The sequence below is a fragment of the Aulostomus chinensis genome, chromosome 15 (assembly GCF_037954235.1).
Source record: "Aulostomus chinensis isolate RoL2024-O1b breed Wild chromosome 15, RoL_Achi_v1.0, whole genome shotgun sequence".
Taxonomy (NCBI): domain Eukaryota; kingdom Metazoa; phylum Chordata; class Actinopteri; order Syngnathiformes; family Aulostomidae; genus Aulostomus; species Aulostomus chinensis.
The window spans coordinates 18047973-18075277 of NC_141334.1; the positions used below are offsets into that span (position 1 = coordinate 18047973).

Here is a 27305-nt window from a genome sequence, read left to right on the forward strand (position 1 = left end):
GTAAACTTGTTTAAATGGAGGGAAATCTTTCAAATTAGACAAAATAAAAGAATGGAGCAGTTACAGAGGACATGTGTCAGAGTTTCATTAGAAAACACACAAATATAATGTAATTCCATTTTATCCCTGTGGAGAAAAAAAAAGTTTTAACTGTATTACAATTGTGTTAAATGGGACATCCCTTAGTAGTATTCATATTTTCCTTGGTAGTATTTGTATTTTCTTGACAACCACGACCACTTTAAAATAAATGATCCCACGGGATGGTGAAGAGCTCACCGAGGACAATGTTGTTTATCCAATGGTTATAGTTATCTGTAATGTAAGTCCAAAAACGAAACCCCCAACCTTAGAAAAAGAACGCTGGAAGTTGGTAAGCGCTCAGCGCCGTACTCCAAATGCGCTGCGTAAAACGTCATGGCGTCACCAGGAAGAGGGCGGGAACAGTGGGAGCCAGGCGGTTGGACGCAGAGGCGGTTGGCGGTGTGGGGAAGTCGTCCTTGAGGAATTTCTGACACGAATGGAAACAACTAATGCTCCTTACAGAGCAGCGTAGCGTTGCGGTGATAAAGACAGAGGTTTTGTCACAGGTTTTCGGCTGACTGTCACGGCTAACAAATGACTTCCACGAACCACCGACGAGCAGGCTACAGCAAGGGAGAGGGGACGAGGGTGAGTGAAGCTCCAACAAGGGGTCGGGACCTTCCCTGTGGGCGTTCAAGTCTTTTGGTTTGTAAATGTTTATGACGTGGAGAACCTGTTGTGGCTGAGTTCTGACTGACTGGTTCATATTCACAACGTGAAATGACTTAGGAAAGTAATATATTTGATACTGCTGCAGATGTAGGCAGTCATACCTGTGCCTGGAGGAAATGATTCCCAGTATTGCAGGGCTGTATATAGATGTATGTCCAGCATCCTGTAATTGTGATCTCATATCCTCAAAGTATTGTGAATCGTGATATCCAGATTCACTGACTGAATATGTGGTGAAAAGGAAAGAGTCAGATACCCCACAAAATCAAGTGTCGGAACAGTCAGGTGAAAATGACAGCTGTACCTCTCATGACTATTTTTTATTTTTTTTAATCAAACATAGCAAAACTAATTTCAGTCTTTTTAAAAACAGCAACACGTGCTGAAGAAGGTGACTTAAAACTTGGCAAGTTGCGGTAATGCTCTTTTTGTCTTGTATTTGCAACTTAAACGTGATGCATTCACATTCACCATGGTCTAAATGTGGCTGTAACGTTGCACATTCTTTGCCTTTGTTTGGACTTGAGTGCGGTATGCAGAAAAGAAAGATGATCAGGCGTCAGGGATTGTTCTATCTATACTTGATATTCTAACTCTCTATAATACAGAGCCATCTAGTGCCTTGCGAGACCAGAGTATAACATACTGATGCCTCTATACAACAGCTGAGTCCACCTGTGTGCCAAAGATGTTTTCTATGAATGGTTAACAGATTACCATGGTTTAAATGACTGTACAGACTGATCAAATGTAGGCTACCTAACTTCTATTGGATTAAATCTGTCCCTGCACCTGATTGTTGACGGTCTTTGGACAAGCAGCAGGTTCAATCCACGTGATCTTGCGGGGATAAAGGAGACTTCCCTTTGTCAGGCGGAAGTGATTGTGATTAAATGGATTTAACATGACACGTTGAGCCACATGTGGTTCTGCAGAAATGCATCCAGCGATTATCTGCTTAAGACTATGGGGCTGTCATATAAACCGATGTGATGAACGCTATGTGAGAGTTGGACTTGATTCATGGCCGTTTTGTGATGAACAGCTGTCCGAGGACCTTTTTTATTAAACACTTTACTGTGGGAATGCTACCAGAGTCGTTATAGAGTCGCATAAAATTGATGTGTTGTGTACATTTCTACAGATAGACAGGAAAAAAATGACCTCAAATTCCTTGACACAGTTTTGTGCTTGTTAAAATGTTATTTAGATTTATTTTGGCAATGCAAGGAGAAAATCTTCAAAACCTTCACAATCTTAAATATCCCTGGAGTCTTCAGCTGTCCCACATGCCAGTGATGAAACATTTTCCACTTTCATCATCTTTCTGCTTATTTTAGCTCTCAAGTTTTTGTATTTCAGCTGCGTTGCTTCACTTCTTTCACCTCACAGTATTCATACTGCAGGGTGTGCTTTATCCAGATCTACTATCCTGTTGTGTTGAGAGGAGATTTATTCAGAGACTCTCTTTTTGTGACTTGACATGACATCAGTGCTCTTACTTCTGGAGGTGATCTCTCAGCATGTGTCCACCTCATCCTCACAGGTGAAAGGATTTGTCCAGAAAGTCTGTTCCTCTGACCGGTGCCTGAATGACTCGCTGGAGGAAGAGATTCAGGCCTTCCTCGCTGATGAAGACCAACTATACACTTACGATGATCTCACCAAAGTCAACCCAGTCACCCCATCAACAGGTAACAAGAAGAGCTGCACTGGAGGCTCTGGGGTGATGCCCTGTTGTTTAATAATCATCCGTCTATTATGTGTTTCATCCACTTGTCATAAATCTGCTGGTGTCAATGGGTCTTGAACTTGTTGCATAACAAACAAAACCTATGTCACCTTGGGTTGCCACATTTTCTGGATTTACCAACATGAAGATAAAATGTGCTGGGCTGATAAACGCAGCATTAACACAGTGCACACAACGATAGGGAGCAAGTTTAACTTAAGTGGCAGAACTGAGGGCAGGAAGGAAAATACATCCTTTTAATGCTCAAGAATATGTCATCTTTTTTTTTTTTCTGTGACAGTGCTGAGATGCCTGCAGGCCAGGTACAGCATGAAGGTGTTTTACACCCATGCTGGCTGCACCCTGGTGGCTCTTAACCCCTTCCAACCCATTCCAGACCTCTACTCTTTGGATGTGATGAAGGAATATCACTGCGCTGCTCAACCTCAGGTATTTACGTGGTCACCGTGGTGGATAGATTATGGGTTGTGGAAGACAACGCAGAACCACAATGTCATCAGTGTAGTGGTTTACCTCTCGTCATGTGTACACATTGAATTCCAGAATCTTCTTGAGGCTTCACCTCCAAGGATGAGCAGCGTTTAATAAAACTGTATTTGTGTCAACAGGACTCCAAACCACATGTCTTTATCGTGGCGGAACAAGCCTACAGGAACCTGCAGGGTCAGTTGGAGCCAGTAAATCAGTCCTTGGTGGTCAGTGGTGAGAGCGGCGCTGGAAAGGTAAACCACTTCAAGGCCTATTATAACTGAAGTTGGAATATCTGACAGTTTATCGTGTATGGACTCAGCTGATTAGTACCTGGCAGCGAAAAAATGTGCTTTGCATTCTTCTTAATGTTTGTCATTCAGTGCAAGAGCATTGTCCCACTGCAATTGAAAATGTAATCAAATATATTATAGTCACAAGTCATGGTCCAAATATATAACACAAATGTGATGAAGCTTGAGAGCTCCAGTGCACATGTGCTACTGAGGAAAATCTCTGAACTTTGAAGTGAACAATATTCGTGTATTTCCTGCATGTGTCAGTGAGAGTATATTAGAATACGTCTGGAAGGGATTTTTAAGCTGCTGATAGGAAGTGACGAGTCTATCTTACATTTTCATCATCTGCTGTTTGATTTAATGTGTCATGTAAGAGAGTCTAAACAGAAGGGGGAGGGAAAAAAATCCTGAAATGGTACTCAACAGTGGTAGAAAGACTTACGTGGCAGATGATTAGTTAGTCAGGTAGAGATCTAGTCTACTTACTGTGCAAGATAGTTTTGTTTTTAAAAAAAATGTTTTTACAGACATGGACATCGCGCTGCCTGATGAAATACTACGCCACCGTGGCAGCCTCGTCCTCGGTGGTGAAGAGCCAGGACACAGTGGAGAGGATAGAGAGGAGGGTGCTGGACTCCAACCCCATCATGGAAGCTTTTGGTGAGATAAGATCATTGTTGTCTGTCGGCAGTGACTCTGGTGGACACACAGTCAACACCCACATATCCTCCCTTTAGGCAACGCGTGCACGCTACGGAACAACAACAGCAGCCGCTTTGGAAAGTACATCCAGCTCCAACTTGATGGGTAACTGCACTTCCTGCATCATGAGCTAGTGACTGTTGCTGGGCAGGTAAATCTATTCAACCTTTGTTTCACATGAAGGCGCCAGCTGCTAGTGGGGGCGTCTGTGCAGACGTATTTACTGGAGAAGACCAGAGTCGCCTACCAGCCAGCGAATGAGAGGAACTTCCACATCTTTTACCAGGTGACTGTTCTAAGTAAAGTTTTACTCTTTAAACATCAAACAAATATTTAAAGAAGTCAACAGTCTCGTTTAAAATGTGCATCATTTTAACATGAGCGCGTCTTGTTTTTCAGATGTTGAAGGGAGCCTCCTCTGAGCAGAGGAAGGAGTGGAGGATGCCACAGGGTCAACATTTTGATTGGCTGCCAAATGCTAAAAAAACAGTAGAGGGTTAGTGTTTATTTTTTTCTTTGAATTGAATTTTTTTTTTTTCAATGTTTTTGTAAGATTCATTTTTGGACAGAGACCATCTCAACTAACTAGCTGTCATTGAATGTTATCTAGAAGATTGTTTTCAGGAGACCGTTGAGGCGATGATCACACTGGGCCTCCACGCAGAGAGGCAGAGGCAGATATTCAGGGTAAAGTATTGAGCTTCAACTTTGAATCTAGTTGAGTGTTTATTTTTGATTCTTTTTTATTTGCAACATTTACCTCTCTGTTTGCACTGATGTTTTTCAGATATTAGCAGGGATTCTCCACCTGGGGAACGTAAATTTCTCCTGTCCAACAGATGAATCGCAACCTTGTAACATAACAGAACAGTGCAAAGGTGGTGTCATCAAACATCTTTCATCTATCATATGTAAAGCTGACATGGATACCAACAGTATGACTCCAGAGGAAGTTGTTCGGTAAATTCCACGACTCTGGCAACTCATCCCTCTGCTCCCTGGGTTTTAGAGTCGGTGCAGTGGGCTGCAGAGCTGCTGCGAGTCCCCGTGGAGGAGCTTCACACTTGTCTAAGAGTGAGGATGCTGAAGGCAGGGAAGCACAGCGTCCTCAAACCCTGTTCCCAGGCGGAGTGCAGCATGAGGAGGGACTGTCTGGCTAAGGTCATCTACGCCCAGTAAGAACGAGGATTTTATCATCAAATGATAACATTGTCCTTTGTGCTGGAGCTTGTTTTTGTTGTGCTGTCATCAAACACTCAAATGGGAAACCATCATGCCTTTCTGCTTACAGTACACAGCGAGGGTGATACGTCTGTTAATGTCTTTTAAGCTCTTTGTTACAGTGAATGTCTTCTTTTCTCCTCAACAGATTGTTTGAATGGCTGGTTACATTTATCAACAACAGCATATGTGCAGACCAGTCCACTTGGTGCAACTTCATAGGTACAGGCCTTCTGTTATTTCTCCATTTAGAACACAAACCCGTTGGGACACAACAACTCCATTAATTGATCAGATGATGGACAGATAATCAGTGCAGGAGAGGATTTAGTCTCACATGCTGACGTAGACCTCCTCCTGCAGGTGTCCTGGATGTGTATGGCTTTGAATGTTTCCAGATCAACAGTCTGGAGCAGCTGTGCATCAACTACGCCAATGAGAAGCTCCAGCAGCACTTTGTGGCCCATTATCTCAGAGCTCAGCAGGTAGCGTCTATTGACTTCACTTTTCTATGTGGAGATCCCTTCATTTTCTGATGGCTCACTGCTCATCGCACCAATCGGGGCTCAGATAGGAACGAGGCTCCTTTAAGTTTTATCAAATATTTTTTTGATGGGAAAACAACTTCCCTGGCCTCTGCTGTAAATTGAAAACTGGATTTTGAATTTGCATATAAATGTTTATTTTTGCTTCTCCCAGGAGGAATATGTGTCTGAGGGGTTGGAGTGGTCCTTTGTTAAATACCAAGACAATCAAAGCTGTCTGGATCTCCTGGAAGGAAGCCCCATCAGTGTGTTTTCTCTTCTTGACGAGGTGTGCTGCTCACTTTTATATCTGTTAAATGTATAAATTGATCTTTACAGTGATGTATTCCTTCACTCTTTTCACCTGCCTGGCCTGTAGGAGAGCCGTCTCAATCGAGTCTCAGACGCCAAGATGTTGAGGATTCGTTTGGAGAAGGAGCTCAGCGAAAACGCCAGCATAAGCTGGGATAAATTCAGCAAGGTGCCACATTTCGCTGTGGCCCATTACGCGGGCAGAGTCAACTACCAGATACAGGGCATGGTGGAGAAAAACAAGGTGTGTAAGGACACTGAGTTCGTCAAGGTTGTCTTCAGATCTGTCCACTCGTCTTCCACTCACACCTGTTACATAGTGTTGCGCCAGTCTTAATTTCACCCCTGGTCTAATGCAGGCTTGACAGCATTAAAACTAATTTCCTTTCTAGGTTAAAATGTACTCCCTCTACTCTTAGCTCACTTTTCCAGGACAAAGAGCCTTGTTTCCTTGGTAAAAATTAATGAAGTTCAGTGTCATCTAGCAAGAAAGAAAAAAAGATACGATCACTCTGATAGAGCTGCTGGAACACTGGCAGTTGTTAGTGTTTGACAAATAAACTCTAAAGTTTCACTTTAAGTAAATTAGTAATTTTTTTTTTTTCCAGTGGACAAAAAGGTGTGCATCAATAGGCCTGCCCCCGTAAAATTTGTTGGTGAATGATTTAAAATGATTGTGATTAACAATATTATTGCCAAATAATGGCACTGATATGACAATATGACATTTCCTGCATCAATTAAAGATCCATCCATTCATCCATTTTCTTCCGCTTATCCTGTTAAGCCTGGTTTATGCTTCTGCGTCACGGACCCTACGCCATAGCCTGACGTGCACCTCCAAAAAATCCTGACTACGTGTCGCGTCAACATGTCATGACGTGAACGTCAAGGAGTGTGATTGGTCCGCTCAGAGAAGGTCGCTGAATGCATGAAGAGGTGGAAGAACCTCCGCGACAAATACGTGCGTCTCTGGAAGGAAATGGTCACAAGAAGTCATGTTTGTCATGTTCAAAGTTTACAGTTTGATTCATGAAAGCAAACAGTAGTTCAAAGAAAAGCACATGACTTTCTGTTGTAAATAGTTTTGTTTTGGAATCTGACAAGAGCCCCCCGAAACCATACAAAGACACAGCCACACCCCCCTAGCGCCTTGGTGGTGAATTGCAGAGCAACTCGTTCCTTCAACGCAGAACTTCGAATGCTCAATGACTGCGTAGGACCTACGCTGTCGCCGCGACGCAGAAGCATAAACCAGACTTTAAGGGTCGGGGGGGGGGGGGGGCTGGAGCCTATCCCAGCGGCCTTCAGGCCAGAGGCGGGGTTCACCCTGGACAGGTCACCAGTCCATCACAGGACCAACACATAGAGACAGACAACCATTCACACTCACAGTCACACCTACAGTCAATTTAGAGTATCAATCAGCCTCGTCCCCTCTTGATGTCTTTGGACTGTGGGAGGAAGCTGGAGTACCAGAGAGAACCCACACTGGAACAGGGAGAACATGGAGACTACACACAGAAAGATCCTGTGATGGAGCCGGGACTGGAACCTGGAACCTTCTTGCTGTGAGGCCACAGTGCTGACCACTGCACCACCGTGCCACCCTCAATTAATCATAAAGATATATTTAAAAAATGTTGGTGACATTTTTTGTAACAAACGCACATAGGCAATATATTGAGGTCAGACAAATTAGTTAATTTGTTCTTTTTGTACAATAGAAGATTTTAATGACCGGCTAGGTTTGTGCAGTAGATTAATTTACAGTAGAGGGCTACCAGAGGCCAATCTGTCTGTGCTGGGTGTGATCCTTTTGTTGTGATCCTTTTGTTGTGATCCAGGATCCAGTTCAACCAGAGCTCATCCGCCTGCTTCAGAAGTCTGATGATCCGCTGCTTCAGCAAATCTTTGCTGACAAGGAAACAGACAATTCCTCTAGCAAGGCGCTCAGTAAAGTCACCGTCGTCTCCAAGTTCAAGGTGGGAGTTGACTGACGATTCTAAGACCAGTTAGCTTGATGGGACTCGTAGTTGTCATGGTGACATTGATGATCATGATGATGATGTTGTTGCAGAACTCTCTGGAGAGCCTGATGAGGATCCTCCATGCCACCACTCCTCACTACACACGCTGCATCAAACCCAATCCCGACTGCAAGCCTCTGATCTTCAAAAAAGAGGAGGTAGGTTCTCTTTTTAAACTGGTGATGTGAAGATGATGTTTTCCATGAGAGTGAAACACGATGATGTCATTTCCTGTCTGCTGCCAGGTGATCATACAGTTGGAGGCCTGTGGGATTGTGGAGACCATACATATTAGTGCTGCTGGCTTCCCAATACGGTGAAATACCTCCCCCTTATTCACTCATATATCGCTGTCTTTCTCTTGTGTTTTGGTTGACGTGTCATTTCCGTTGCAGGATTGCTTTCCAAAGCTTTATCCAACGCTATGGACTGATTTTGAGATATTCCCAGCTCAAGTCAGAGGCTCATTATACTGGTGAGTTCAATTTGTTGCTGGATCCAGTTAAAGGTAAATTTTGGCATGTCATCTGTGAGCAAACGGTGATTTTCTCTCTTCTCTTTAGGTCTTCTGGTTTTTTCTCCTTCACCTTCACTTGTTCTCTTAGTCAGTCTGACCCTCAGTTCTCTGCTCTCCTTGGGACATTTCAATTTGGTGTATAAAAATTGGAATTTCTAACCAAACTTCTTCTGAACTTTCCAGGTAAACACCAGCTTGTCTGCATGTCGCTCTGCATGTCTTTTCTTATTTCTCCACTGTCTCTTGTCTTGCTTGAGTTTGCTGTGGTCTTAACTCACTGTTCACATGCGTCTTTTGTGTCTAAGGAAACAGCTCACTAATCCCGAATGCTGCCACAGTTCAGTTCGACTCTTCTCATCTCTTTATGTTCATGTTATTAAGATCTGAATACATGAAACATAACGTGTGGATGTGTGCCATCTGTGCTGTTGATTCCGAAGGATTTTGCCATGCTTCACGCTCAAACTGTCACGTGGTAAAACTGATCTTGTAGGCAGACTTCTAGTCCTTGACTCTGTCATTCCCAACTGTCTCTCTGTCTTAGGTGTGGAGGCTGACAGCAGTGACATTCTTTTGCAACAAGTACAGAAGCTTCTCGGTGTGGTGTTAAACAGCCAGACTTCTGACCCCTCACACAGTTCTGACAGTGAAAAACTTAAATCTCTGGTGCATTGTGGACGCACGAAGGTTTTTCTCACCCAGTCAATGGTGAGCCATTTATAAATGCAGGAGAATAATAAGTTGCGAGTTTACCTTCTAAAGTCTTGTGTGGTTCTTACTGGATCCTGTAAATGTTGAGTGACTTGTTCTGGTCTTATTTTGGAACGCTGACCTGCCTGGCTCTGGCCCACAGCTCGATTTGCTGGAAGATCACAGGAAGAAGATCCTCTCTCAGTGTGCGTTCTCGATTCAGTGCTGCTGGATGCGGTACCAGCGCCGTAGACGCAACACCCGGCGTCAGTCTGCCACTCTCATCCAAGCAGGTATAAACTCTTGATGACCTGGCCAGGTGTAAGTGTATGATCTCTGTCTGCTGGCTCTGACCTGACTGTCTAGCCCACAGGAACCATCTGGCTGAGTCTGTACATTCATTATCCCTTCAGAAGCAACAGCTCATCTGATTAGCTGTTAATCATGTTCTTTTGATACTTCCGCCTCAATTAGCACATGAACACTCCATGTTGCTGTGAACTAAACACAGATTAAACTTCCAGAATGACGTAGATAGGTGTTTTCTGCGCTTTGTAGCGGTGCGCTCTTGGCTTGTCAGGAGGCAGATCCAGAGATGGGACAGAGCGGCGGGGCTCATCCAGAGCACGTGGAGAAATTGGAGGGTGAGACGTGTAGGTGTTCATGCAACGTCATGAATATTACTGTAGTAGTAATAATAATAATGTGTAAGTGACTTTGGTTCTTGTGGAAGGTGTTGCTGAAATCCTTGGCTGAAGTGGAACTCGATGATGCAAAGGACCTGGCAGAGGAGGAGGTGCCAGAATTGAACCCTGTTGTCAGGGAGCGAGGCTCGGTGCAGCTCGATTCCATCCAGGAGCCCGTGACGGTGCGAGGATGGCCCATGGGTCTGGCTCTGGCCTCGGCTCCATCCATCACCGTGTCTCTGACAGCCACAGGTTTCCAGAAGATGATGTCTATGATGGCTTCTCTCAACCTGCCCTCCAGGAGAGGGGAGTACAAGGTGGAGACCAACCAGTGTACAGAGGGGGTCGCCTCAATACGGGCTCAACCCAGGGTGAGGCCACAGAAATGCTATCACTCTTCTAGTTTTTGTCAGCGGTTTGTTTGGATGGTCTCATTAACTTGTCTTCTTTCCTCCTCAGGGATCTGTAAAGCTGCACTACCAGCGATCTCCACTTCTCTACGCTCACAGGCAGCCAGAGAGGAAGACCGATGTGACGGGGTTCAACGAGATCCTGCTGGAGAAAACTCTGTAAGGAGAGAGGCGCTAAAGCTGGAGGTCATGGACACAGATCATTTGTTTGGGTTGTGTTGGTAGTGAAGCAGCATCTTAAATCTGACACAGAGGGAACCATTTTAATTTTTTATGCATTTTTCAAAATATCGCTTTAAACTGATCACATACCTCTCCTGTTGACTTTTAATAATGCCAAAGTTCATCTCACTCTGTTACACAATGGTGGAAAGGCTTGGAATGTGCACCATTGCACCAGGTCTAGCACGGAGCTCACTTCCATCCCTACTGACTCAGATCACCTCAGATTTTAGCTGAAGCAGGGAAGTTTTAGGGAATGTGTGAGTCCCGCATGTAAAAAAAACTTGAAGGGGGTGTGATGTCACTGCAGGACAGGACAAACACAGGATTGCTTTTAGAATACATCTTTGTGTCTGCCTGTCAATACAAAATTACCCGTCGCAAAGTTAGAAAGGAGTCAGTTCTATCTCAGTTTCCACGTAGGACCATGACAAGTGCCTGTCTAGAAATCAACACAAATCACTAACGGGTTGTTCACCTCCTATTTATTTTTGATAATTTATATGTAATGTTTTATATTCATTCGGGTGTAAGAACACACTGGTGGTTAAAACAGAAAGCATCGAACATTTGAGTGTACTTCATGCTGTGGACACTAGATGTAGTCAAGCCACTATTGCACATTTAAAGCACATATTGCACATTTAAAAACCACACAGTGATAAACAGGGAGAGGATTTCCCCGGGTTTATTCAGTTTGCTTCTTATTTGTAATACACACATCAGCAAAGTATTTGATCAAGGGGCTTTCTATGTTGATTATTAGCTGAAATCCAAAGCGAGCCAAGTATTGTTGAACCAACTTTTTACACTACAGTGTTGAATGATATAACAAACGTAACAAATGTGATTTTATAGATATTTTTCTATTTGTAAAACACAAATGAATAACTTTTGTTTTTCACAAAAAAAAAAAAAGCGCGCTGAGAGGGTCGGAGCACCTCCTGTCCACTGATACTTGTCCTCATATCAGCCACAGACTGCTCTGTTGAACCCCCCGTATCATCTTTGCTCCCCGGATCTATTCCACTAGTTCATTTTCCAGATGTAGATGATTTTAAAGATTTGTCATAACAGAAGTATCCGATTTAGAATCTTCATACTCAAACCAACAGCGCGACAAAGAGATCCATGTACAAGAACTGGAATTGTGCTCATATTTAACTCTTTTATTGAAATAAATGTCATACAATTTACACGGTTTAGCATTTCTTTGTGATACTGGACTGAAAGTTCAACAAAAAAAACCTGTAGTAAAACATGTGTTTCTCTGTCTATTCAAGTTGATATAAAAATAAATACAAAGTGGGTACCTTCCAAAAGTAGTAAAAGATCATTTAAGAAAGGAATGCTGGCATGAGTTCACAAATCCCCGTCTTTACTGGATACCCCGGATTTTTCTTCATTTTCTACAATTTTCAAACACTGATCTGAAAACTCCACAAACAGGGGCTCCTGCATGGCAGCCTTCATCGCCTCCTCTTTGCTGTCAGCACCGTCGATGGACTTCAGTAACCGTCTCAGATGGGGGTTACAAAGAAGATCTCTCAGGTCTTTTGACTGGCCTGCAGAATAAGATGGAAGACATCAGCTACTCACATCTGACTCTTCAAAACTCAGTTAGTGGTGGATGAAGACACGGTGACGGAGGAAATTCACCGTTTAAAGGAGCCAGAGTACCTAACAGCTGGAGTCTCTGCAGGGGCACTTTATCAGTGATGTCCTCTTCATTCAGAAGGACGCCTTCGCTCAGCAGCTCTGCAGAGACAAGGGTTTTTCAAACAACGCACCGGAAAATTCTAGCTTTAATTCCGCTAGCTCATAAAAGTTAATATCGTTAATACTCCCCCTTAGGCGTTCAGCATATCCAGTACAGCGCTTGTCAGAACTATTAGGACAGTGCTGTAACGTGTATAAAATAATGGTTCATTAATCATAATTAAGGTAAATGTTTGAAATAATCCAGAGTCCTATCACGCGCGTTAAGACTGTAAGCATCTGTGGTGTCGCTGCTGGGTTTGTACACTTAATATTTACAAGGTTGGTGGTGGAAACTTACCGGTGATGAAAGCATCCCTTGATTCAGGAACAGTGGGCGCAGTCTGCCTCACAGGAAGGCAAGTGTCTATGGAGGGAAATAAGAAATAATATCAAAACTCGCCCACGCATCGCACATTACACACACACACACAGCTAAAGAGATCAAGTTCAATTACCTTTGTGCCTCTTGTAACAGCCCAAGGAACAACTACAAGGAGAAAAGCATATTGATTTTTTTTTTTTGTGAGGTAGAAATATAGTAAACATAAATACATTTTGGTCGTGTATTTTCACATGTATGCATTTCTATAGCTGTATTTCTATCTGTATCTGTGCATGACTGCATGTGTGTGCTTGTATGTCTGTGTTTTTTTTTTTTAATTTTGGCATTTGTCGACATCGGTAATGTCCAGACGTGTTTATGAATAGTTTTACTTTCCCGGCCACCTCAGTTAAAATCTATCTGGTGCTTGAGTGAGAGTGAGTTGGTTGATTTAACTATAAGTGATAAACACGTGTATACCGAATTCAAACTAAGAGTAAGTGAAATGATAAACGTAAATTTACGATTAAGTGATGAAATCCCACGATCAAATTTACCTACAAAATAAAATCGCTGAACGGTTTGACCCGCCTGCCTTGCCGTCACATGTGGAGCGTGAATCGTGTGCAACTTCAGGGACGTTCATGGGAATTTGTACATCTCGACAGTCGGTCCATATTTACCTTAATGAACTTAGTGATTACAACATTCCGTTGTTAAAGAGACGCAGGGACGCCTGTGGGTTTTTACGAGCAGTTTTAACGTTGTGTTCGCAGCTGTACTTAAGCGTTAGCTCTGTCTGAATAACACTGCTACAACTCACTATACTTATTAGGTCGCACACTCTTACTGTTCTACTCAGGTAAAAAAAAAAAAAAAATCCTATTCTACGATGCCATCCACCGTGTCAAGATTGCTTGTGTTCACGTCAGCGATTCTGCGTACATTCAGGAAAAAGCTAGCCAAATAAATGTAAAGCTAAAAACTGGAAATTAACGTTATTTAAGTCACTTACTATCTTATTTTGCAGGCTGGACATCGGTATTTTGGTGTCTCCTCGCTGCACACGTTACATATCTGCATCTTGACTGTTAAAAACAAACCCGACAACAACAAAAACAATAAATGATGGCTAAATTGATTAACTTCTTCTTCGACTAACTCCCTCAGACTGCGAGACCGACGTGGAAATACGTAACATTACTTCCGGGCAGCTTGCCCTTCAAAATAAGAGGTGAGCTTTATTCTACGTATCTTGATGGGGTCGAAATATACTGCATTCAACAACCCCCCAGCTGCTGATATTTTTACTTTTCCACTGCTGTCTACTATTTATGTCTTAGAAGAGCTTTGAGTGTATCGGGTTGACATGGTTTGCTGCTACTGTCTACATTAGGTCAAATGAAATTCAAATCCATACAGCAGTAAAAATGGATCCTGGGGCTTCTCTAGGATAAAAATGGAAACAGCGCTGGGTGTCATCATGAACGGACACACAGCACAGTAGAACTCAAAGAGAGTAGGAACAGAGGTGGGCCCTCTCAAGTGTAGAAAATTATTAATAATTTTAGAGAGGAAAGGAAAGTTTTTTTTTTTTCCAATAGAAATTATAAACTATTACACAGTTAGTGCAGCCAATGTTAACCAGAGTTTTACTTGCAAATATCATGCAAGTAATCAAATAAAAATAATTTGTCACCAGACAGTTTGGTCAACATAAATTTTATTGAATTAAAATACAGAATAATATTTTCTCCACCAACAGAAATGACTATATTTAACCTTTATAAATCTTTATCTAGCACACACACACACACACACACACACACACACACACACACACACACACACACCACTGACCTATAAATCTCAACACAAACTACTTTTGCACAGCTGTAACTTGAGAGAGGCAGATCTTGTTCCGGGGTGGAGTGTGGAATGGAGAGCTGTCTCGTGAAGGACTCTTGGAAATGTTCCTGCTGTCAAAGAACTCCAGTCACTGGGTCAAGGAAGGAAGAGACACTTGGCCACAGTCAACATGGGAAGTCTAGCATTTGTCAGTTCTGTGTGGAAATCACAAGAACAATCCCCATAAATCATTTTGCTGTTTTGAGCTTCAGATAAACCACTTATTACATCATATTTTATTGGGTCAAGAAGCCCTGATGGAATTGCAGATATTCAATTCAGGTGCTTAAAATAGCTTTCCACATTGATTGATTCGAATTTTATTTTCTCAATTAATTCCCTTTCTCCCGCTAAATCATACAAATGTTTGTAAAGCAAACGCATCACCCAAACGCTATTCTTCACCCAAAGACTGACGTAATTTTCCCTGATTCAGTTAACTATCGATTTTGACTATGCTGGCCTGAGTTACTGATCTAATTTTAAGGCTCAGAAGTACTACGCCAGTTATTGCATCTTAACAAAAATAGGGTTGCGTTGTTGTGTTCTTAAATAGGTGCAATAAAACCTGTCTACCTACCAGAAAGGGATCTAAAATAACACCACGACCTGCTTCGCCGTGCAAGAACAACGGAGGCGTTGTTCACCTCGCATTAATGGGAGGTGACTGTTGACGAGACGGCAAAATTCATGTAAATACCAAGGCGGCGACTAGTTTAGCACCGTTTGAGAACGGCTGTTTGGACGGTGCACCACATTTACAACCCGCAAACTTAAAAAGACGCGTTATTACCTGCTCGATCAAGACGACGCGCTCTTGGTTCTCCTGCGCTTCACCTCGCTGTTGTGATACTTCCCCGCGATCTTTCTCTCGTGTCCAGCAGGGCAATGGCGGTTTGTGTTCAGCTCCATCTCCCTCTTGGTTCTCCCTTTGCCTCCGTGGCCCGAGTATTCAACCAAGTTGTAGTAGTCGTATTGATCATAATGTGCCTCCTCGAACGACACGAATCTTTCCATGTCAGTCGCCATTTGGGATCAAGATGAACCAGCGGTTCTTCGCAGGCAGAACTCCGAGCGAGTAAACAGATGATGTCACCGTGTGTTTATATACAAGCGCCCACGTGATCAGAGCCGTGCCGCTCCTGCATATGGAAATAGCGACTATACAGTCTATCTAATTACATATCCACTACATATATGCTACTCACAAGTAATTTAGAGTATCATTTTTTTTTGCAAAACACTATATATATTTAAATGTTTCTCCTTTATTTTTAATGGCGCGATGTTTGCATGACGAAAGAAACAACATCAGTCATGAAAATAAACCTGGTTTCATATTGCAGCGAAAACCATTTTTATGCTGGAATATCTTCATTTAGGAGTTGTTGTTTTTTAACCTTTAGCAAATATAGCACCTCTTTGGATGACATTTTGCTTCACCGTGCAGCTTTTAGTAATAATAACGATGTTGCTGATGCTGCATACTTGTCCTGTGTGGGAGTAAATATTGGACCTTTAGTAGTTCGAATCAATCTGGGCAAAAGGAATGTAATTACATGAAATTCAGTTTTACATCTTCCAGGGTGAGGCAACTGTGGATCCGCTTTATATTTGGGTACAAACCCCGGTGAATATTGTAGTCACATAGTTTGCTAGCAGAACATTGTTAGGAGCTCAGTACAACACCGCCGTCTCATGGACATGTTTAGGTCTGAGGCCAGACAATGGTTCATGAGACTGCATGGTAAATCTTGTCCGCATACACAGACATGTTTGGCTGACTGTTTTGTTCCTGGGCTCGGCGGCGGCCCGCCCCTCCTGGTGTGGCGCGTCCTGACGCGTCTCCACGTCGCAGTCGTGTCTCATAGGCGGCGGACTAGCTGCGTATATGCGTGTCTCCAGCTAGGCCAGGGAGTGATGGCGGCGCCCGTCCTGAGAGTGTCCACCCCTCGGTGGGAAAGAATAGCCAGGCTCTTAGTTTGCCTGTTGGGCATACTGTTGTCTCTTTATGCTTTTCATGTCGAGAGGGAAAAGGGTCGGGATCCGAGTTATAAGGCTATGTGCGACGTCAGCAGCTCCATCAGCTGTTCAAAAGTGTTCAGCTCAAGGTAATTTGAATTCAGCAAAGAGCGCTCAATGAAGCCGACTGCTATTGTAGCAATCTGGGAAGGGCTGCGCGCTCCTAACTGTCAAATGCCCTGCTAACATTTGCTGGCTAGCCGCTATCACTCAAGCTAACCGCAAAGCCCGCTGGCTTGTTTAGAGCTACTTGATTCTTGTCTGAAATAGGTTAACTATTAGCCTTATTAAGTATACGAGAAGCTATCGAGCGCGACGAAGCTAATTTGGCTAACCATGAGCTAACACAGCCCATTTGTTCACGTTAGTAGCCTGTTAGCTATCAATGGAGAAGCCTCAGTACTATTAAACGGTGGACGGTGACATGCTAATCTTAGGTGAAACTGCTGGTCCTACTCAGGTCTGTCAATGGAAACCCATCTGTAACAGCAACTTTAGCTTGTAAGTTACCGCTATCTTGCATTGACCAGCGCCGGGACATCTGGTTATTTCGTTACCTGTCTCATTGTTGATAGTTAAGGTTAAGTTGTTACCCCTTAAGCTAGCAACCACGTTAGCTGTCACACTGCTGTCATTAGCTGTCATTCGTCATTCATACCTAGAGGTTCAGTTGTGAGCTCCTGTTAGCTGGACGGTGCTCATAACGCAGGGACCAGAACAGTGTTGGCTCTCTGAAAGTTTTACTGCTGCTCCTCACTATCATCTGGTGCCGGAGGATTATAAGACTACCAGATAAATCAGTTACTGGACTCTAAACAATGATTGTGCTGTCAATGAGTCACTGGAAATAACCTCTGTTTGCATTACTAATATTTTATTTGAAGTATAAAACCATATTTGTGTAATTGCCGTACCAGTGTTTGTGTGGTGGCGATTATGATTAAAAACCCCACCTATTGAAACTCACCATTTGTGGCCTGACGAAATAACGCAGTATAAATGGAATGCAACCTATCTAGGATTACTTGCATATCTGAGCAGTGACAGTCTGTGTTAGACAGTCTTGCTGTTGTAATCCAGAATGAGTCACAAAGCATCAATTTTGTATTTGATGATACTTAATCCGGATTTAATATTTGTGAAGACCTCTGTCCATCGTTGTGGCATCGCTGTGCCATCGAGGGCTGCAGACATTGTTTGTGGTGCTATAAATTGTATTTATATCGGTTCAAAGGCTTCCTTTCTTCACGCCTCTTTAAATGCCTTGAAACTAGAGCCCCTGAAACTGCCTTTTGTTTGCAGAAAAAAAATGATAAGAGAAGAATTAGATGAGATTACTTAACGTCACATCCTTCTACACACGCATGAAGTTATCTGTGACCCCCACTTGTCCTGAAGACAGTAACAGTGATGGTAAACCAGCGAGCTTCTCTCTCAATGTTATGCTACACAACAGAAACTGCAACACTTTATTTTTTTTTAATTATTTGACCATTTTCAGTTGTCCAAGTCATGGTAAATCCCAGAGATCACAAATTAGTGGCAACATAAAGGAAGAATATAAGAAAGGTGTGTCATGCGATCGAGCAATGAGTATATTTGCCGGATACGTTGGACTTTTCCAGGCTAGTTTGGGATCAAGTCATACAAATACTCTCTTATCTTTTCGCCGGCGTGGCCTTCTTGAAAGGAAATTTATCAGCACGTAAACCTGCCGTGGAAATGTTCAATCGATAGACCGTCCGACTGCTTCACGGCCGGCAAAAAGCTTCATTTTCTTTTGGGTACCAGCTGGAATGTGGCAGCTTGTGTGTCACCTAAGTTTAATTTAAAAATAGCGTGAACAGGCCAGGATGACACGGCTTCTGTGACAACCCCACGTTAACAGAAGTGTAACGGTAACATTGGGGTTATGTCACCTTGATTGTGACCGTTGTGCATTTAAATGTCGTAGTTCTCTGACACGATCTGTGACACTGAGCCGTTGACACACAAATTAAGCGCTGATGCTTTTAAATCGCAAACTGATCATTTCCCGCTTCTGACTGCTGTTCAGGAAAACAAGACATTTGAAGACGCCGCTCGAACTTCGGCACTTGTGATATTTTGTAATACACTGACTCAAACCTGCAGGTTAATTTGAAGTATTCAGTTGTTGCAGCTCCGCGACACTGAGAACTGATTGTGTATTATATTTCTTGAAGCAGCTGCACTGGATTTATTCGGCCTTTGATTTATTGTATGCTACTTTAATCTTTTTTTTTTTTCACTTTTTCCCTGTGGATCCACTGTGCTCTTTTTCTTCTGTATACCTTAAACAGATGTTTTTTTTGTGTTTCTCAGGTGGGGTCGAGGATTTGGACTGCTGGGCTCAATTTTTGGAAATGACAGTGCACTGAACCAGCCAAACAGTGTCTACGGAATTGTCTTTTATGCTTTTCAGCTTCTACTAGGTAAGATATCAACTTATTAGGAGTGACCCGTTTGTGGTGTTGGAGATTCAGGTGACCGGTCCCCCTAACATAGCTCCACTTGTCCCGAGACAACAGTTAACCTTCTGCCAAGGCTATATTTGACCGCCTGACTCACATGACTGTTAAATCATATTTAGTGGCTGTGAATAAATATCAGGCACATCGTTTGTTTGCTTTTTTTTAAATCACCCAACCAAACTGCAACCAATAGGCTATTTGTTCTTTTTATTCACAGTTAAGTTCATTTCTAGCAGCGGTAGGTGAGGTGATCCCCAGGTGATGTTTGCTGTTCTGGGAGAAGGTGCTTCTTAAAGATTTCTTTGACAAAAAACCCCCGCTGCTGCTCACCCGTCGGTCCTGTTTCTCTAATTTGAAGGTTTTTCGTTCCCAGTCACATTCTTATGCCCTCAGCACTCCGGTGATATTGCTGACTCAGTCATGCGGGTTTGACATGTTCGCCTGCCGAGTGGCCCGTAGGTTTGCCTGGCCACCTGGCGCTGGAGCAGAACAAGAGGTCCTTTTAGCCGCAGCACTAACCACTCATTTGATCGACACAATAGAAGCCCAGTCCAGCCATACTGCTACAGCGGGGCGAGATTTCCATATTAAAGACGAGACCACTCCGTCTCAGGACTTCCATTATTCCTACAGCTTCTCGCGTCCAATATTTGTGAGCACGCATGACTCTGGAGTCTGCACAAGCCAGAGTCTAATCTTTGATTAATATCCGCCCACTGTTGGGGTCCACTGTTGACTTTTCCCCTGGACTCAATATTCACACACATGAAATCGGTGCCGTGGCGAGGCCTCATCCGTCTGCTCGTGTACGGCAGCTTTGAACAGTGTAGTTTTCTTCGAATGTAATTATTTGTCAGGAAGAGAGTTGGACGAGGAAGTTATGAATAACATCCTTTATTTCAACACACTCGGATCTAAACGAGGATTAAACTGAATATCGTGATCTCGTGAGTTGAGCGACGCCCACATAGAAGCTGTAAAGCACAGATTGGCTCTGCACTCCAAATAACTCGGCCATAATGGATCAACCAAAGAACTCCTCTTTTTTCCATTTCTTTTATTCCATGTTTTCCTTCCTTCCCCCGACGCCGTCATTACCCACAACACATTTCAACTTAATTCACCCCCAGTGTTCAAATTTATAAGCAGACAGCTACAGTTGGTTGACATGATGACATTGATACTGGAACTATCCTTGGGCTTTTGTGCAGAATCACTTGCCTCCTCCAGAATTCAGCCAGGTAACTAAGTTGTGGGTGTCCTTAAGGTGGCACCTTTGGCCAAAGCACTTGCGCATTTTGTCAACCAACTGTACAAAACATTTGTTTGTCAATAAGAAGACATTGTCCACGTTGTTGTTCCACTAATTCCTGATGAAACTTTCGTTAAACTGGGAGAAATGAGAATCTTTCTCTAGCAGTTTTTCGGTTTATTCGTGCTGCAAAGAAACATCAGTTCATCAATCCGGTTTGCGAACTAGACCAAGAAGATCAGGTAGCTCCGCTGCACAGTCCTCATCTTACACCATTAGACTTTTATTCCAAATGGATAAATTGTATTTCACTGTAGACCTTTGAAGCAAAGAAGCGTGTCCTCCCTGTGTTTGAGGTGCACCCATCTGCCGTTTCACAGTTCCAATCCGCTACACATCTGCTGAAACGGATTTCTACACCAGAGGACTTCTCTCTTTGATATCATTGTAGTAAACCACACAGCAACGTCTTCTTGTTAAAAAGGGGAACAGTGGATTACATTGAAATGTATATTTCAAAGCAAGCGCAGCGGAGCTATGGAACGGAATCTGGATGGGTGTGTGGATCGGCACCGTTATTCCGATATCCGATCGGTGCACGAAGTCAGCCGATCTTTGGAGTAAAGGCACCAGATTCTAGTCCTCACATGTCCGCACATGTGAGGACTAGAATCTGGTCTTTATTTCTCATATGCCTGATTAGTCTGATTATGCGTCAAAATACCATTTCAGATGCATCACTGTGGTGCTGCCGAGATGTCCTGCCTAGACATCGCATTCTAAAACATTTCTGTGGGATTCAGAGCTCCACAAAAACCACACCACTATCATTTTAGTGGGGTTTTTCAACGGAAATGAGAAGAACGACACGAATTCCCTCTAAGATCACAAATGGTTTTAGTCTCTCTACCAGTCTAAACAATCCCAATTGAATAGTTTCTCAACTTGGTGCAACCTTTGTCATTCATGAAGTGAGGCTGGGAGCTCTGACTGCACCCACATGTGACTACCAATAACATGACCCATCTACCCAGGATCGAAACTGACTGTCATCACGAGGGGGCCGATCACATAAAAAGAGAACTGTCTGGAGGCCGAGAAAGAGCCGACTCACTAGGCTGCTTGTGTGTTGCAAAATCGTGTCTTTTTAAAGTTACTTTTTGTTTCTCGCCGTAGGAATGACTGTCAGTGCAATGGCCGCCCTTATTCTCATGACGACATCCATCTTGTCGGTGGTGGGCTCGCTCTACCTGGGCTACATCCTCTACTTTGTCCTAAAGGACTTCTGCATCATCTGCATCACCACATATGCGCTGAACTTCATTCTCTTTATTCTCAACTACAAGCGACTGGTTTACTTGAATGAGGCCTGGAAGCAGCAGCTCCAGGCCAAACAGGACTAAAGCTGTCAAGAACGGCAAGGAGGGGGAAAAAAGCGACAAACAAAACAAAATTAAAAAAAAGAGAGAGAGAGAAAAGAAATGTGACCTCTGAACATTTGACTTGCCACCAGGAGACCTTTGCTTCCAAACAATGTTTATTCTGCTGTGTGTTCCAAAAAAAAAAAGAGAAAAAAACATGAAGAAATTTAACCTAAATGTTGGGCCTGACATCTCAATGTTGATCGCAAACATGGAAGGATTTATAAGTGAAAGCTAATTTTCTTTTTACATCGGGGGTTATCAGAGGCGTAAGGTCACGATGCAGAACAACGAGGGCAGCTCACGTGTGAACAAGATGGATTGTGGGACATGGAAGTGTGTACTTGAACTAGGTAGGAAAGTCCTGTTACTGCACAGCAGATCTGCACTACAAGTCAGTTAAGGGGTCCCAGAATTAGAAACAAACATTAGGTTATGCAGCAGGTTGCAGATGAGGTTAAAGGGCAATTTGGGGGACGGGGGTGGGGGGAAGGGTGGTGTTCAAAATGATTAATGTTTCTACAGAATTGTTTTGTTTTGTTTTGTTTTTTAATTTCCCATGTTTACACTTTGTAGTAAGTTTCTTCTTAAAGAGGACCACTAAAATGAACACAGGGCAATGTGAGATATCGTGTGTAGATCAGTCTTGTTTCGCGACTCTGTAAATAGCTGCTGAGCAATATTCCAGGCTAGATTGTGATTTAGTGTTGACAAAAAAACAACAACAACAACAAACCAAGGGAAAAAACATCAGTGAATCTGGAACAAACCGTGATCCGAGGTCACAGTCAGGCGGACGAGGATGAAGGTGCAGCGTGGATTCCTTTGTTATAAGTGGTTATTGTTTCACCTGAAGCCGCAGACACAAACGTTTTACTCCAAACTAAAAGGTTCTTTTCACCACATTTGCATAAAAGCACCAACACTCTACCGCGTTTTGTGTGAAAAGCATTCCTGACCACCACACCAGTGGGATCCATAAAGACTTACGTGCCTAAAGGATTGTTAATTTGATATTTTTCTTTTACTTGTAGTGGGGCAAATGCCATGTTAACACCAGTTTTTGTTTTTTTTTTCTTCTTATTTTGCTGTCACAGGTCCAAGGCTTTATTTTTATGATCAGTTTTGTAAACTCCGATACCAGTGAAGTGTTTCTCATGAAGTAGCGAAGGCTGCTACACTGTGATTGTCTGCTCAAAGGTCGAGTGGCAGCGTCCGCTCATCTGGCTGTTTGTCCACTGTCTGTCCGGGCCTGTACATTTGATGTCAATTAAACAGTAACGGTGATGTTGCCAAGCTGAGTTACTGTTCACTTTGCAGGATGTGGACAAACAAAATTTGGGGAAATGTGTCCAACGGCACAAGCGTAACCGTACGTAAGACTCTTCAAGATATCTCAAGTGTGTGCTAAGCCATATGGAGTCGATGGGGATGATGTCCAGGTTGCTGATAGTTTTCTCAGATGAGCAGCTGATGTAACATAGTTGGTAGAGGTGGACTGCGGTCCTGGGAACCACAGCTTGCAGTGGCTTTGTTAGGAAAATCCACCAGGTTACTGAAGGGAAACGGTCTTCTCTCCACCCACCATTTAAAGCATCCTTCCTAGATGCATGGTACACCGTCTCCCTGGCTTTCAAGCAACAGTCCTCCACACACTGTCTAAAGAACTGTAACGTGATCCATCTGTGGTGCTGAAGCCGGTCAGTCATCGCTGGTCTCCGCAGGCCACGCCCCTTCACCTTCCATCACATTCAAGCTTGTCCTGGCCAGTTGTGTTTTGTGTGTGTGTGTGTGTGTGGGGGGGGGGGGGGGGTAAGGGGAGGGGTCAAGTTGAGGGAACTTTCAAGTATTGACGATAGCGACTATTAAGTAATTCCAGTGATGCGCTTTCTGTAAGAACTAAAGAAGTCACTAGTTGCGTATGAAAACGGAAAGTGAGCTGACTTTGTTTTCCCTATGATACTGTCAAATTCTTCATCTGTCCTTGCATGTTGTTGGTCCATGTTACTCCTGATCACACACACACACACACACGGTTTCCAAAGTGTTCCCTGTTCTGTTTATAAAACAGTTGTGCCTTCGTAACCATGAAGCCATTCAAAGCGTTAATCCATGGTACGTCACAATTTCTGAAGGAAAAAACACTCCTCAAAGCAGGAAATTATGTATTTATTCACTGAAAAACACACGTACGATCATCAGCTTGTCACAGTGCTGTTTTGGGAATCTGTTGAACGTCTCTTTTAATGAAGATTAATATTTTAGCGTAGCGTGTCAGGATGATGATATTTTAGCCCAGCTCACGTCAGTATGCTGGGGTTGAGTCCCAGCAGCAGTGGTGGCTGACGTGATGTACCTCAGACTAGATGTCACTCTGGTGTGTAAACCAACATCAGCGATCCTGAGACCTTTCAGATTTGGTGTTTTTAATCGCCGTGCAGACACTGGGGATCGCTTTGGAAACGGGGTGACGCGATGAGGAGAAAACCGACAACAACATGCAAGCCACTTGTACGGGCTGTAATAGAATGGTTTACATGTTTGTTTTGTTCTTAGCATGTCACCGTGACGACCCTCCTCCTCTACAGTATTGCCTTGTGAAACTTGCATCAGGTTCTTTTCGTTAATCTCAACTTTTGAGATCACAACCACACTGTTTTGGTCTTTCTTGGGAAGTCTGTGCACTGGTGTGAGACAAGTCTGCGATGGATTCACTTGCACATTAAAATGTTGTTTGTTTTTTTTAAAGACAGACAAGTAAAACTGACAGAACTTTAAAGATTTTAAGGCAACAATTCTGGGTCCTGTGGGTAAAGACGGTTGAACTACAGTACTAGGTAGCCTGCCTAGTGAAGCTTTTACACTAGTTGATGCGATGGGGAAGGAATTTGGAAATTAGGTCTGAAGTTTAAAAAAAAATCTTGGGCTGGTTAAAGGTTTGCAATGTTGTGATGATTTAATTTGAAATAATAATAAAAAAAAAGGTCACAAGGATTAATACTGCATTTCATAAGTATTCATTTAGGCCCTGAGGTATAACTGCCATGTTAGTTGCATCACCAATGCCAACTAAAGTGCCTTCTGTTGGATCACTAGGCCTTGAGCAAAAGACAGTAAAAGCCTTGGAGATGTAGAACGATAACGGGCACTTGTGCTTGCCTTTTGAAGATGTAATCTGATAAATTTGGTCATTCCCAAAGATTTGATATCTGGTGCAATTACAGTCCAATCAAAAAGCCCCTTCAAATTAACGGCCAATCGTTTAATTACGAAACTCCGTGTTAAAATTCTCCTTATTTGACCTAGCTAGGACATGTTTGTTAGCACTCTGTTTCAACTGCAAGATTGTAATGTTCTTTTGTCATCATTAAGTATGCCCTTTAGCTGTATAGACTGTTAATATAATGGGTTATTTTAGTATATAAAAAAAACAAAAAAGTTGAGGGGTTGGAGGGCTTGGAATCCATGTGTCAGCATCAAATGTTAAATTCAATTTCTTGGGAGGAAAACTTACTGGGTTTGCTTCTGTATTGCCAAATATGTTTTAAAATGCTGTATTTTCTTACATGGAAAAGTGTTACATGAATGGTTGGAGGATGCAAAAAAAAAAAAATCAAAATGGCTCAAATCCAGCTTACATGAAGGGAAACTGGAAAACATGAACATTTTTAATTGTGTCATAGTCATGTGGAAATGATCTACCATTAAAACATTCCCTCTGACACGACCTGTCATTAAGTTATTTGCCTGAACCAAAATAACGTTGAATGTGTGAAGACGACAAATGGCTGGAAAAAAAGTGAAGAAATGAACCTCGAAAGTAAAAATATAAACAGAGGAGCGGAGGAAAGCCTTATGGCTATTTGAGACCCTCTTGAAAACAATTGTCCATATTTTATAAAATTGCTTTAATACGTTCTTTCAGCTGAACAGAGGTGGATATTCCTTAACAAATGACTTTCCAGTTATCAGAGATTGTCCCTGGTCTCCCCTATAGATGGGAAGCAGTGCCAAAACCTTCCGTTTGAAATATCCTCCGACTGCAAAAACCTCAATCAGTATTTATTTAATGACAGGCAACGCAAGAGTTACCTCAAGATGTGGATGTCTTCCATGTGTCTGTATTGTCAGCACAGTCAGAGTTTTTCTGCGGAATCTATCAGCTCCGTAAAACGTGTTCTGCGTGACAGCTATGGACTCAGAAGCTGCTTCTCAAAAAACAAGTCCCGTCACAACGAGGGCAGGAAGGCTGACAGAAGACACGTGGCTCGATGTCTTGATGTGTAGAATTCGTCTTTGAAGGTTGGAACACATGATAAAATAATGTAGTTCTGACTGGATATACAGGACAAGAGCAGATGAGCTTGTTGGTGGCTGATCAGACGACAGAAGCCAGTTGTTCTAGCGGCTACTACGACAGATCCAGTTGTTCTAGAGGCTACTACGACAGATCCAGTTGTTCTAGAGGCTACTACGACAGATCCAGTTGTTCTAGAGGCTACTACGACAGATCCAGTTGTTCTAGAGGCTACTACGACAGATCCAGTTGTTCTAGAGGCTACTACGACAGATCCAGTTGTTCTAGAGGCTACTACGACAGATCCAGTTGTTCTAGAGGCTACTACGACAGATCCAGTTGTTCTAGAGGCTACTACGACAGATCCAGTTGTTCTAGAGGCTACTACGACAGATCCAGTTGTTCTAGAGGCTACTACGACAGATCCAGTTGTTCTAGAGGCTACTACGACAGATCCAGTTGTTCTAGAGGCTACTACGACAGATCCAGTTGTTCTAGAGGCTACTACGACAGATCCAGTTGTTCTAGAGGCTACTACGACAGATCCAGTTGTTCTAGAGGCTACTACGACAGATCCAGTTGTTCTAGAGGCTACTACGACAGATCCAGTTGTTCTAGAGGCTACTACGACAGATCCGGTGTTCTAGAGGCTACTACGACAGATCCGGTGTTCTAGCGGCTACTACGACAGATCCAGTTGTTCTAGCGGCTACTACTACAGATCCAGTTGTTCTAGCGGCTACTACTACAGATCCAGTTGTTCTAGCGGCTACTACGACAGATCCAGTTGTTCTAGCGGCTACTACGACAGATCCAGTTGTTCTAGCGGCTACTACGACAGATCCGGTGTTCTAGCGGCTACTACGACAGATCCGGTGTTCTAGAGGCTACTACGACAGATCCGGTGTTCTAGCGGCTACTACGACAGATCCGGTGTTCTAGCGGCTACTACGACAGATCCGGTGTTCTAGCGGCTACTACGACAGATCCGGTGTTCTAGAGGCTACTACGACAGATCCGGTGTTCTAGCGGCTACTACGACAGATCCAGTTGTTCTAGCGGCTACTACGACAGATCCAGTTGTTCTAGCGGCTACTACGACAGATCCAGTTGTTCTAGCGGCTACTACGACAGATCCAGTTGTTCTAGCGGCTACTACGACAGATCCAGTTGTTCTAGCGGCTACTACGACAGATCCAGTTGTTCTAGCGGCTACTACGACAGATCCAGTTGTTCTAGC

At 43.2% G+C, this 27305-nt stretch overlaps 4 protein-coding genes across 7 annotated transcripts; 2 read left to right on the forward strand and 2 right to left on the reverse strand.

Annotated features, from left to right (window-relative positions):
• The first annotated feature begins 420 nt into the window (after window positions 1-420).
• Window positions 421-11970, forward strand: myo19 (myosin XIX). 3 transcript variants are annotated; one of them, XM_086226545.1, is made up of 24 exons: window positions 421-672; window positions 2303-2450; window positions 2790-2938; window positions 3118-3231; window positions 3804-3936; window positions 4014-4083; window positions 4162-4264; window positions 4378-4474; window positions 4589-4665; window positions 4766-4856; window positions 4988-5153; window positions 5348-5421; window positions 5563-5684; window positions 5899-6012; window positions 6103-6279; window positions 7883-8020; window positions 8116-8223; window positions 8311-8381; window positions 8461-8540; window positions 9127-9290; window positions 9436-9565; window positions 9831-9925; window positions 10006-10329; window positions 10418-11970. In XM_086226545.1, the coding sequence occupies exons 1-24, from the start codon at window positions 619-621 to the stop codon at window positions 10529-10531; spliced, it is 2913 nt and encodes a 970-aa protein (XP_086082671.1). In that variant the 5' UTR covers window positions 421-618; the 3' UTR covers window positions 10532-11970. The 3 variants fall into 3 exon arrangements, with proteins under 3 accessions (XP_086082671.1, XP_086082673.1, XP_086082672.1); XM_086226547.1 differs by having other exon boundaries at window positions 9831-9916; XM_086226546.1 differs by having other exon boundaries at window positions 4592-4665.
• On the reverse strand, window positions 11314-14255 carry znhit3 (zinc finger, HIT-type containing 3). 2 transcript variants are annotated; one of them, XM_086226548.1, is made up of 5 exons: window positions 13689-14255; window positions 12807-12838; window positions 12650-12715; window positions 12250-12348; window positions 11314-12155 (listed from the first exon to the last, which is right to left on the reverse strand). In XM_086226548.1, exons 1-5 carry the CDS (start codon window positions 13754-13756, stop codon window positions 11953-11955), a joined length of 468 nt encoding a protein of 155 aa, XP_086082674.1. In that variant the 5' UTR covers window positions 13757-14255; the 3' UTR covers window positions 11314-11952. The 2 variants fall into 2 exon arrangements, with proteins under 2 accessions (XP_086082674.1, XP_086082675.1); XM_086226549.1 differs by having other exon boundaries at window positions 11323-12155; window positions 12271-12348; window positions 13689-14088.
• Window positions 14256-14407: 152 nt separating this feature from the next.
• LOC147249035 (nuclear protein 1-like) lies at window positions 14408-15689 on the reverse strand. Its single transcript, XM_086226550.1, has 2 exons — window positions 15375-15689; window positions 14408-14736 (listed from the first exon to the last, which is right to left on the reverse strand). The coding sequence occupies exon 1, from the start codon at window positions 15608-15610 to the stop codon at window positions 15383-15385; it is 228 nt and encodes a 75-aa protein (XP_086082676.1). The 5' UTR covers window positions 15611-15689; the 3' UTR covers window positions 14408-14736; window positions 15375-15382.
• Window positions 15690-16426: 737 nt separating this feature from the next.
• On the forward strand, window positions 16427-22427 carry vkorc1l1 (vitamin K epoxide reductase complex, subunit 1L1). Its single transcript, XM_086227071.1, has 3 exons — window positions 16427-16692; window positions 18947-19056; window positions 21524-22427. Exons 1-3 carry the CDS (start codon window positions 16502-16504, stop codon window positions 21748-21750), a joined length of 528 nt encoding a protein of 175 aa, XP_086083197.1. The 5' UTR covers window positions 16427-16501; the 3' UTR covers window positions 21751-22427.
• Window positions 22428-27305: the final 4878 nt, after the last annotated feature.